The sequence below is a fragment of the Opisthorchis viverrini genome (genome assembly GCF_000715545.1).
Source record: "Opisthorchis viverrini unplaced genomic scaffold opera_v5_445, whole genome shotgun sequence".
NCBI lineage: Eukaryota > Metazoa > Platyhelminthes > Trematoda > Opisthorchiida > Opisthorchiidae > Opisthorchis > Opisthorchis viverrini.
In genome coordinates this window covers 141,749-154,501 of record NW_008752107.1, presented here as the reverse complement: position 1 = coordinate 154,501, position 12,753 = coordinate 141,749, and the positions used below count along the sequence as shown (strand labels likewise).

Genomic DNA, 12,753 nt, shown 5'->3' with positions numbered 1-12,753 from the left:
TCATAGTGGTAGATATCTAATTGTGCAACGAGTCTCTCCCATCAAAAAACTTAAAGTAGGGTTAGAAGCTGTGCCGTGAAAGACTACTTTTGGTTTTACTCGATCCAGCTGATTCATTTGGACCCAGATAGGGGTAGTGCAAAAAACCAAACCAGTAGTTTTCTAGTATCCCTGCTTACTTAGATAGACGAGAATACTGTTTATACTTCTCGCTTTCTGGGAATAATTGGTCTATGTTGGTGGATTTTGAGGACGAATTTGACAGATTTTCCCCTTCCCCTTGGAAAACGTGACATTTTGTCCATCAGACTTTTGCTAAAATTTCGCAGAACTGCGACAAATTTGCTCCTCCAGGGTACGGAACGAACAAAGGTGTACAGTATAGGTCGTGACTCCATGTACTACGTCCTTTTGTATGGATTTTACGTATGTCCACGTTGGGGGGAATCTAAGAATGAAAAGTGCGAAAGCGAAACAATGGTTACGGCAATCAAACGGTACAGTATAGTTCCACGCGGCTTCGCTATGTTACTTCAGTACAGTTTGCTTAGTCACAGGGTTCCCTCGTACACCGGTACGTTGATTATATGGGAAATCTTGAAGCACTTACCTGTTGTGTGCACGCCACCCTTTCCAGGTTTTCACGGTGCCCGCACTGGTACACAGAATTTTCGTTAGTTGCTGCCCCATCTATAGGAAGATTGTTTTGGAATTTGTCTATCAAAGTCTTTCATCAGCTAAAATTCCGACATTCCTGTAGGATACATTTTCCCCGTTCACAAGCGATTACGTAGGCTCGCTCGCTGTCCTCCAGCGTGGTCCAGCGAACTGTTTTATGGTTCCTATTCACAGCATGCCTCATTACTGAGTGGTATTTTGAGCACAAGCAGACCACTGTATTCGTGACCATCACTGGTTGATCATCTCGTTATCGTTCGTGTATGGTGCAGCTCAAAGGCAGTCACTTATTAATTCAATGTGGCAGCCTCAATGCAGTTTTGATCCCTGTCAGCACGCAGCTTAATCCTTCGGAAGTTTTCTACGACAGGAATCAATTAACCGTAAGCTTACCTAGATGATGAGATTTGCAAGCAGGACAACATTTCGAAGGTCACCCACCCAAAACCTCACATTTATTGACACTCATTTCAAGCTGGAAGCAACTGCATACCATTGGATTCGTTCAAGACAAAGACAGAGAGCCGCAGACCGGTGACTGCATTTGATCTGGTGAAATGCGTTCCACTGCGTAATACTACGCTCCTGTGTCTTAATGTGGATAACCTGAGTGCGGTGCAAGATGGCTCAAGTGGTTAGAGCGGAAGGTCCGTGGGTCGAACCCGACTTCACCTGTCTAGGCTTGGGCAACCTGGCAGTATCCCGGCCCTCGTGCTTCCTTCGGGTAGCATGGCAGCTAGGCACCGGAAGGGTGTTACAGCTGAGAGAGTACGCCGCCGCCCCATTCCTGTCTGATGAATACATCTTTTTCGACGCTATACCCATGGGAGGACCCGAATGCGCTGAAATAGGTACGAAAATACCCCCGAAATGCTCCCGTTCGCTTTACTCATTTGGTTCCTTCGCAGCCGCCGTAAACCACTTCTATGATTCCGAAGTCAGTAACGGAACATGACTAGCTGACCTAACTCTACAGCGTCGTCGAGGCTCTTTCTGTCACCGTGCTAAAGGTCACAGGTTCACGTTCAAGCCGAAGGTATCTGGGAAATAGCGCTTATCGATTCCAGAGAGCCATTTCTGTGTCCTCAGTGTATATGGGCTTGTCTTGACAACTAACATCCCAAGTTTGAGGGTGTCTACGGAATTCTCGTGCTACGATGTTTGTCTTCTCTAGGCTTGGACAGTTTCTCAGCCTTCATTGGTTTCCTTTGGCTGTGTTGGAAACTACGTACCGAAAGGGTACCGCTGCTTAGGGATTTGATTAAATTAGTAAGTCATTGTTTTCCACAGGTTTTCATTGCAATCAGTCGTTGACTGGTATGCTGGTTGTTTTCCACCTTGTGAGCAGTGTCTTTCAAGAAAGCATCCCAGTGAGTTTTCTCAGCAAACCTTCATCAGCCACTGAGGGTAAAAGGCAGAGCGGAAAATCGATTTTTTCTAGAAGTGACCGTTTCACTGCTGACTGCATTTCATCTTCCTTTTCGATAAGGTGATCATGTCATGAATCATTCATTATATTTGATTTGTTATGTGCTTCTGTTCCCCCCCCCCCCCCCACAGTATCGCGTATGGAAGCAAAGGAGGCAGAATGGAAAAAGGATGGCGTCCGCCTACATGAACGCATAAACGAACTTATACGTTCGAACCTCGAACTGACCAATCAAGTGAAGTTTGCTAATCGTCAGCGTCCTACCTCTGGACGTCCCTCACAAGTTCGTATGGGTTCATCTGCTGCACCAGCCATGGTCTTGTATGAGGATCTTGTGCCAGAACGTAAGCAATAAATGGTGTTTCCACGCTAGAAACGGAAATTCCCTCACATGCATCATGCTCTAGTCCCCCGATACACCGCTGGTTCATGTGATAAAGTGCCCTGATCATTTTGAGTGATAATCTCCACTAGGAAAGGCGAAGCATCTTCACATATTCTCTCTGTTGTTTCACCCAGTTGTTGATCGACCGGAAATTCCGTGGTTCGAACCCGACCTCTGCTTCTCGACTTCCCCTGTCTAGACTTGGGCAACCTGGCAGTATCCCAGCCCTCGTACTTCCTTCTGGTGGCATGGCAGTGAGGCACTGAAAGGGTGCTATAGCTGAACTATTATCTATTTTTTTAATTTTTATACAGATTTTCTGTAATGCTGAGGAGGCCTTTTTCAGAATTTCTTCTATCTGGGTGGTCAGTTTATCCTGATAACAGACACACTAATCTTTCTCATAAAGGAAACTACTCACAAGGTTTCCGAAAACTCTTGGACATCCCACGACCGGTTCCGCCCTTGTTGGGGCTCATCAGGTAGACGCATTCCCCTGGTTTCCATCAACCTTGTGTTCTTCTTGAAGCCAAATGGGACTGATTTCGACAAATTCACTCATTTGCAAATCAGTTTGGTTTTCCCGAGAGACTCAACTGAATCTCTCGTTGTAGAATATCATAAACGAGAGATTCAGTTGAGTATCTCGTGAAAACCAAATTGATTTGCAAATGAGTGTATTCTTCGACACGATAATCTGTTCTTCAAACTGTCGACCAAACGTTGCGGCGCTTTGGTTTCTTAATTTGGTCTCACGTTTTCACAACGCATTTTAACAACTGATTTACTTCCCAATGCGTTGTGGATTTTTTACATAAGATTTGCATAAGAATGATTCGCCTTTTGATTCTAACCAAACGCTGTTGTTAATTTCGTAAATTTATCGAGGCTTTTGGATTTTTTTCATGGTCCGTCAGCGTAGATATTCGACCCACTGCCCCGACCAGAGTAGTTTTACTTTGACTGTACGTGATGTTCGCCTTGAGTGGTTCCTTGGAATCCGATACCAGAGCTTCTCAGCTAAACCCACTAAACCGGTTTCCCTTCGATTTTATCGGACCACAAGTAGATGCGCCGGAAATCACTAGAATTCTCCTCGTAAATTTTTCAGCTCTCTGCTTCCACCCTATTCGTTCTACTTGTTCTTTTTCTATTGTAGCCACCGCAACCTCGCATCCCGAATCGGGTATCACTTTTGATGCGACCAGGTGGGTCACGTGACTGCATGCGTGTCTACAGGTTACATGTCAGTCTTCTACCCTTTGTTCTTACATTGCGAAAGTGCAAGGTTGTATGGGCCTGACCTTCACGTCAGCTGTCGACTGCAGCACTATATGATTCGCTCCGTCTAGATGACCACGTGAAGTTAGAAGCAACCGCAGACTAGTTTAGCACTGCGCAATCAGTTCAATGCGAATATTACATCTATAATGAATAGGAGTAAAGCCGAAGTTGGGATATATCTGCGGTCCGTGATAAACCACTTAGGGCAAGGCAACTGGTATCGATTGTACCCCAAAAGTGCAATCCAACCAAGACTTTATGGCCTTTCAAATATCAATAAACTAGATGTCCCGGTGAGACCGATAGTAGACGGAATAGGTTCTCCACCGCATGAACTGGCCAGATTCTTGGCCGGTATTTTAAAGCCCCTCACCGGGAAATCTAGTACTTACATTAAAAATTCATATGACTCCGCCAACAAAGTAGCGGGTGTCACTGTTGAACCAGTTGACATCCTTGTAAGTTTCGATGTGAATTCGTTATATACAAATGTGCCAAAAGGGGATTCTTTAGAAATAGCCAAGCGATGGTGTTAGCGGACACCACCCTTTCAAAACGGACACAGCTTACGGTAGATGAAATAGTGGAAGGCATAAAAGCATGCCTGAATCTCACCCACTTCGTTTTTGACTCAGTGGTTTACACTCAAGAACGAGGTCTAGCAATGGGATCTCCAATATCCCCGGTTTCGACAAATATATTTATGAAAAAATTTGAACAGAGAGCTTTAGCCGGGTTCTCCTACCCACCTAAGATATTCTGGCGGTATGTAGATGACACCTTCGTCGTGAAACGGGACAAGGTTAGTGAGTTTTACAATTCTGAATAAACTGAGTCCACAGACCAAATTTAGTATGGAGATGGAGTCAACCTCGGGTACACTGGCCTTCTTAGACTGCATGGGGAGAGACTAAAGACCACAGTGTATGAGAAGCCAACCGACACTGGGGCAGTTTTGAAATACTCGTCTGCCCATCCGAAATCGGTATTCGCCAGTATTGCGTCATCAATGTTTAGGCGCGTGAGGGCCCTGTGCACAGAAGAAGCTGATCGGACAGCATCCCAAATTGAGGTAAAGAACAAACTTCGGGGTAGTCGCTCTGCACTGGTGCAATTGAAGGATCATCTCCCGGCAAACAGAACTAGGGACTGTGTCTACAGAATTAAGTGTAACGACTGCACCAAGGTCTATATAGGACAAACAGCCAGGGAACTACACATCAGAGTCGGAGAGCATAGTAGAAAAAATAAACAGACCGCCGAGAAACGCAAATGAATGTCAAACGTTACTGAAAGACTCGGCAATCGCGGACACGGGGTACAAAATAGACTTAGAAAATACTGAGGTTTTGAGGCGATGACTACGGTCCACCTCACAGAGACTGACAACAGAGGCGGTAGAAGTCGCCAAGCATCCCAGTGTTAACAGAATGGAAGGAGTGGAACTTAACCTTACGCACCTCCCTTCCCCGCAACTAAATTATCGTAACATTCACATGCCCACGAAGAGCAAGGATCTACCAGTGGCACCCGAGGTGAATAATCAAGTGAAGCACCCTGAAGTGGAAGATTAAGGAACGAAAAGCGATCGGAAGTAATTTGAAACTCCTCCAACCCACCTATTCAAGATTTTGACACCCACGCTAACCGACAAGAGCTGTTAATTGACACTCAACACTGATCTAGTGTGAAGAGGACTTACTGATTGATTCCCCGTCTGTCACATAACCTGGCCAATTTGGTGACCTGATGAAACTTTTGTGTTAAAAGCGAAACGTTGCCCAAATAAAAACTACCGATTGTTTACCAAGCTCTTCTGAAATATTGTGATATATGTTTATCCCGAAAGGTACACTTACCCCCTTCAAGTTCAAACTGCTATCGCTAGCACACCATGAGCAAAAACGCCGTTTCAGTGATCAGTTATTGGGCGAAGCAACTTCAGCATTGACTGTCCGCTTCACCAGACCGAACACTACTGGAACGCCAAACAAGATAGTGCAACACTGGTCCGACAAACTAAACTGGTTAAACGTACTCTGCATAGCTGTTCGTATGAGTTTCAGCGTTTAACAGAGCACACTTCTCGGTTTGCTGAGGCTACGTCGTGTTTGATGGATTTCATTCCAACGGAGTAGCAGTAGAGCTGGCGACTTTGCACAGCCAGAACTATTGGGACTGATTACGAGAAAACGCAACAGGTATCTGACGGCCTTGATTATCGGTTGTCACGATAGTGAGATGATTACTGTGGACGAGACACCGTAATGTGGCTTTGTGATTTGGTGATTGGGCTCTGTGCTGATTCTGCCCTAGCCGGGAGCACTTCGCACAGCATTACCATCATGTGGGTATGCTTCTTTCACTGTTTTGGGGAGCTTTCATCTTGTTGAGTGTAAGTGTCCGCTGGTACTGTCTTTTCTAGCGACTTTCTATCTATTAGTTCCTGTCGACGATCCGCTCGTATAATCAACTGTTTGGCCGTAAACTTTCGCTGTTGACATCCTATTATGCCTGTAAACATTCACCCAGTATCAGGTCGTACGTACGGCTCAAGGCGTTTTCATCCTCACGTGACTTCGTATTCCCCGACGTGATTCCAACTATAATTTGCCCGTTTCTGCGATTCTGTTGCACACCATCTGTCCCCCGATTTCTCCCCTGTTGTTCGATTGGGACGGCGCATACGGGCAGGCAGATGATTTGCTGGAATATCCGACCCATGCGTATTGTGAATTAAACGAATGAGAATGTTAGTTATAACGAAAAGAGGAAAACGTCGTTGTGTTAGGTAGTGCGTTGTATCCACTCTAGCCAGGATTTGGAAATGACCTAACGGAGGGTAACTTATCTATCTATCATTTTCTTCTAGGTATCCCGACAATGACCACAGTCCCTTGCCCAGTAGATAGCTGACGTTACGGACAGCACACATCTGGGTAGTCACTGCCTTGACATTCTGTATAGGTGGCCTAACCACAGAAGGTGATCCAGAGAAATTGTGCTTGGATTCTGTTCTTTGTTGTTTGCTTGCTTGCGGGCTGCAACAAACGAGCAAAGTGTCTCGTAAGCAGTGATGATCAACCGAAGACAATCCATTTAGTTCATGTCGAACATCCATTACCAAGACTTACCCCTGCCTCGCCTTCGTTCGTCTGAATATGTCATCAGTGATGAACTTCCGGAATAACGGAAACATCGGGAACCCTTGGTGAACGTCACTGGTTATCAGGAAGCCGTTTGTAATCCTTGATACGAACTGGCGCACTTCCCTACAGCGCCTATAAATGCTAAATAATTTGCTCGATACTTCGTTTTAGAAGATACAGTCCGCTGAAACGTACGGATGCATTTGGTCGGGGGTAGTCTCACTATACGGTTTAACTGCCATTGTCACTCTACGATGGATACTGAAAATGGGTGAGGATGTAGCCAATACAACTGCTTCGAAGCCGATTTGTTCTGTTCGACGCAGCGCTTCATAAGTGAACGTCAATCTACGTGGGATGATGTATGCACGTATCTTTTGTCTCATTCCTCCAGGGATTGGACAGACTATTGTTGAGTTCTTGTAACATGTTTCGTCCCTACAAAAGTGGCTCTATCTTCCTGCTCAAAAGGGCTTTTACCAACATGTTCTAGCTTGCAGGGCACTGTTGCTTGTGAATGCATAGCAGTTGACACTGCATGCCGCGCTCCGACGTTTCGGCGGACGATGATTGTCTTCTCTGGTGACATTTCTCCCGGAGAATGGCGACTCTTTAAAACATTGGCTTGTAGCACACAATGCAAAAGTCCGGTTTCCTCCATATCTTCAGCCTTTCAGCCTGTTGGAAATTCTAAAGTTCGAATACTCCACGCATTTTCTGGAGGGTTACGCAGCAGCACCCCGCTCTATTGATCTAGGGATTCTTCTTGAGTGGAAGACGGTATCAGATATATGGATCTGAAGTGAAGGCGTGTTCACAGTTTTGGTGGTCTTGGGTTTTTCATAACTCTGTCTACTGTTTGCAATTATTTTCAGTGGAGGATTCGGTTTCGATGAAATGCCATCCAACGAAGAGGGCGCTTGTGTGGAAGACGAAATTCCAGGTGAGGCTTGATTTTGTAGCGGCTTCGTGTGGAACGGCCAGTTGCAGTTGCTATCCTCTGTTGCTGTGCTTTCTCACTCATTGCCTACCTGGTACTCGTTGGGAAAGGCACGCTTGGTGAATAAGACGACGCCCTAACTTGTCTCGTTTTAATCATTCAGTGAGTTTCGAAGGTCTGTTGGTTGTGTGGTGAACCACAGACGAATCATACTTTTGTCTGTCACGTGACACAAGTCGTGCTAGCATTTCGAGTTACGCTGAGAAATACGTTAGTGTACTACGCTTGAGTGACCATTACGAGGCAAAGCAGATTTGGCCTCTTGCCGTCACGAAGAGACTGGACCTTACCGTGGTGTGGCGGTTTGTGTACCTCGGGGACCCATTGAGCCATACTGGGGGGTGTCCGCGTGACACTCGTAGAGTCTCTCATACCAGGTTGGTCAATGGTTAGAGGTCTGACGAACAGTCTCCTGGCCCTCCAGGTTGGGGGTTGGAACATGTGGCGACTTGTTCCGTAGAAATGCTAATGCATTTGCATTTCCCGCCAAACACCGCTGCCGTGCGGTTAGGCTTTTGAGCCAAAGGCTTTGGTTGAGGACCCTAATCGTCCTCCTGTCTAGGTGTGGGCGCCCCGGCAGTATTTCAGCCCTCGTACAACCAGTACGGCAGTGAAGCATCAGTGGCAACACTGATGTTGCAGTCTTTGATGGTGATGATGATGTGTTTCGTTTTTGGTCGTTGGCTTGTTCACTGAGCCGGGCAATTTGGTTGAACCATTTCCAGAACAGAATAGCCGTACTCGACTTATGCACTCATTTGCTTACCACTTTGGTTTTGACGGGAGACTCACCTGGAACCCAGCTGAATCATACGGGAATGCTCTACAAATCGGGTTAGGATTTAGTTGTCATCGCTACAGTTTTCGACTTATTTGCTAATGGCATTCCATCAAACCATTTTAAACGTGGGTGGAGTGAATCACAAGCTGATCTGTGAGAAAAGGTCTTTTCGTTAAATGAATCACTGTTACTTCAATCTGATGTGAACCATTACTGGGTTTTTATGGGAAGAAAGTGGTGTTCGTAATACACAACTCATGGGGTTGCTGAAGACTCTTCGACAGCCCAAGAACATCATAAACAAGAGATCCAGCTGAGTTTTAGCAGTCTCCCGTCAAAGATAAATTGCTATGCAGATGAGTGTATATGACGAACTTCATGCAATTTGGGTTCAAGTAATACATAAGGTTGACGAAAACTCGGGGACTGCGTCTACCTGTTGAGCCCCAAAAATGGCGAAGGCGGTCATGGACTGTCGAAGAGTTCTCAACAACCGTATGAGTAGTATGTTACGTTTAAATTCCGTCCATCCCATTTCATCGTTGTCAGTCCCCGCAACCTTTAGCACCTGTTATTTACTCGTTCGTGTGAGATAACGATATCTCAACTCCCTGCGAATGTACTTCGAAAGAATTGAGTGCGGTCGCTACCGGAAAGACACCCATCCCCATCACCCGTGCGACATAAGAATGCGAGGCAGCATTCTGATTTACGCTCTCGGGATAGCCGAAAGCATTGGGTTTTTTTTATCACATCCCCCAAAAGGAGCCATTTTCTGCATATATTTGTTAAATTTTCCGGTTTTGATAGTGGATTTCATGTTGCTAGATGGAGGCTCGGTAACACCCGAGCTAAGCAGCTGTTTTTATTCTTATTGGCGCTCATCAGTAGTATGCATCCCTTGAATTCCAAAGGACACCCAAACGCTGTTTCACGAGCTCACCATCATGTAGATTATACTAGTTCGTACGTCTTTCAGTTTTGTAGTGTCCATTGTTAAAACCAGTTTCGACAGCTGGTCTCCATCGTTCAAGGAAACCCGAGATTCATGCCAGGGTACGTTTATTTCCCCACTTCGCTACCTGTTATCTCACACCTGGACATAGTTACACTACATGCTGTGTTCTAAACTCGATTTTCCTTGTTACTTGGTTTTGTCACATCGTTCCCTTGTCAAGATGATACCCTCGGTCCGGCGGCTCCCGGCGATGAGCCCGGCGAATTCGGTAGGTTGCGATTACGCCAAATACATAATCCTATTTCTTGACATGGCTACGGCTGTTTGGCACTGACCCACCTGTGTGTTGTGGCTACCTGTTTCAGAGCCACCATGGTTTTCATCGTGTTCACGGACTTTGTCCTACTTTTGAATATAATTCCCATCTTTTGATGTTTGGTTTTTATCCTCTGACTTTAATCCTTCCTAAACTAGGGTGTTTGCTGACACGTGAGCCTCAGCGCGCTGATTAATTCAGCTAACCAGGATCTTCTCACTGTACCTCGCGCTCAGTTAACCTGCTAGATGGCTTCCGTGCAAATTTGATTGTGCAGATTTGTTTGTTTTATTTTTCACCCTTCCAACTGATGGACAAACTGCCGAAAACGTACCTGCTAAACCAGACGCTCTCTCTTACTTCTGACCAAGCTGTTTTTTGGCGTTTGCGCTAACCACTACTAGTTATTGATTGGTTAATCGACTTCCCAGATGGTCGCTTTCATCCCAGTTCATCTGGTACATTTTATCGGAGTCGGAATAGCCTCGTGATCAAACGTGATCATCGGCCGTCATCCCTTGTAAGCCCCCTAAACATGAGCACTGTGAAACCGTTGTCAGCGTTTTCGTTCGTATGCGTGAATAGGACACACTTTGCACAAATATTCCTATTCGGTGCACCGATTCTGTTCAATCTGTGAAGCTTTTGGCCTCCCGAATATCCAATTCGGCATCCCATCTGTCACTAACGTGTACACTCAGTTCATTGTCCGTAAAACACCAGACGGTACAATCCCTGATAGAACTGTAATAATCCCGTTTGTTATCCACTCTTCTCCCATTCCAGCTGGCATGTGGAAGGAAATCGATACACTGATCAAGGAAAACATGGAATTAGTCGAAACCAAGTAGGCTCACACTGCTTCGGTTACTGTTTTTGTTTCTCTGTCTCTTCGCTCGCTATTACTTATCGCATTATACGAATTTTACGAGTTTTTGAAGATGGATGTGACTGGGAATCTTTCGGTTTGGTTGTCAGTATCATTTTCGCGAATAATTATTTTTTCGCCGGTCACTTCGTCATGCTGAAGACGATATTTTAGGCAGATCAGGAGACCGGCGTGGCATTCGTTCAACTTGATAAGTGAACTGACCAGGTTCACTGATTTCACGTTATCCACACACGTTTAGGTATACTATTAGTCTCGTGACAATCTAGTTTCTATACACCAGAAATTTATGCTATGAAGAGGCTATCTGGGATCAGAGTAAACGATCGTGCGCGTTGTGTAGTCATCGTTGACTGCTACTCAGCAGCGCTGCTATCGTGATTTCTCACAATAAGGTTTAGGCCGATAATTAACTGCCAGCCATCCAGACACCCTCAACTGTTGTGGGTGAGGATTCTAATACAGTTAGCTGAGGTTGCCCATAGACTTCAGTTTGTCACAGTTCCGTTTTCGGTCCGGGGACGGCTTCTTCCTTCTGCGAAGTTTAAAGCCACAGGGATGAATAGCTGTTGAACCGGACTGTGAGGATATGTGAGCATCCGGCTTTTGAAGGAAACTGCAAGGAAATTTCAGCAAGACTGTTGGTGTGTTGGATTCAGTGGAGTGGTTGGTTCACGCCAACCTAATCTGGGAATGAATTTAATTCGTGAATGGCGTACAATCTGGGTCCAAGTGGCCGCGCCTACCTACAGTGTCCCTGAGGAAGGGCGAAACCGATTGTGGGCTGTCGAAGAGTATAAGTAGTGTGTTCCGTCTAGAGAGTGTACTGTGGTTTCTCGAATATCGTCCCAACTGAAACACAAGTGAGATGTGGATATATAGGGTTAGAAAATCAATCGTGTTCACTGTTTGGCACGAATATTCCGTTTTCACAACCCTTTGAAAACTTTTTCGAGTACTGAACAATAGTATGCACTTCACACTACTATTTTAGGAACGCGTTAAATGTGGTGAAGGACGATTTGTTGGCAAAAATCGATTCGCTGACCTTGTAAGTTCACCTGAACAACTATTAATCTTTCAAGCTGTGTCATGTGGTTTCAAATTCACCCCTTTCCGGTTATCTGCGTTTCATTATCTGCTCAATTCTATCCGAACTGTAGCTGCCCTCACTTGCAAACTGCCTGTGCGGTTCCCTGTAAATGAAAATAGATAATCGTCCAGCTGGTTCTTGTTTGGACGATCAACGCATTCTCTGCGCCAGAAAAGCTCTCTCGCTGTTATTCAACAGTCCGTTCGTATCTGAAGTTGGTCTTGCCTGACAGTTTGCCCTTGGCAACTGGTTTAATAAAACAAACTGTGGACTGGACTGGCTAGAAGTGACACGATCCATAGTCTTTGTCAACCATAATTAGTGCCTTTACAGTGTTGCCTGTGTTTTTCACTGCGGTAGATGTGATTCCCTTGCAACGTTCGTGTTTCGCATCCCCTAATTCCAATTTCACACATTTGGTTTCGGCTCTGCATTAGCAAGCTGAACCATGAAAAGGTTCCAAATGAAACCGAGCCATTCAACCTGGGTCGCTTGCGGGAGTCGTCTACCAGTCCCAATCTAATGCCGAAAAATCCCGCACCTTTATTATTGAGAGAGGATAAAACACGTTTATTGAGCATTGGGTTTCCTGTTGATAATGCTATGTATGCTTAGTCGATGGCCAGTGTATGTCTTCTCTGTGGTGTCCGACAGGGCTGTCCTCTTTCACCTTTCTTCTTCAACTTCGTCATTGATACGATCATGGAAGACTCACTACCAGCCTCTAATGCCTGTGGGGTCGAAGTGCTCCCTGGGCCTCCGCTCACAGATATCGAGTACGCAGACGACAT

General features: G+C 45.5%; 1 protein-coding gene across 1 annotated transcript in view; it reads left to right on the top strand.

Moving 5' to 3' along the window:
* T265_11114 (hypothetical protein) overlaps positions 1–12,753 on the top strand; it is a gene marked incomplete at both ends in the record, with an annotated part of 62,317 nt that overhangs the window by 7,749 nt on the left and 41,815 nt on the right. Inside the window, 5 exons of the mRNA XM_009177680.1 lie at positions 2,239–2,451; positions 3,652–3,700; positions 7,801–7,868; positions 10,767–10,827; positions 11,864–11,920. Of these exons, the coding sequence (XP_009175944.1) occupies positions 2,239–2,451; positions 3,652–3,700; positions 7,801–7,868; positions 10,767–10,827; positions 11,864–11,920 (448 nt within the window). The remainder of the gene's footprint in view (positions 1–2,238; positions 2,452–3,651; positions 3,701–7,800; positions 7,869–10,766; positions 10,828–11,863; positions 11,921–12,753) is intronic.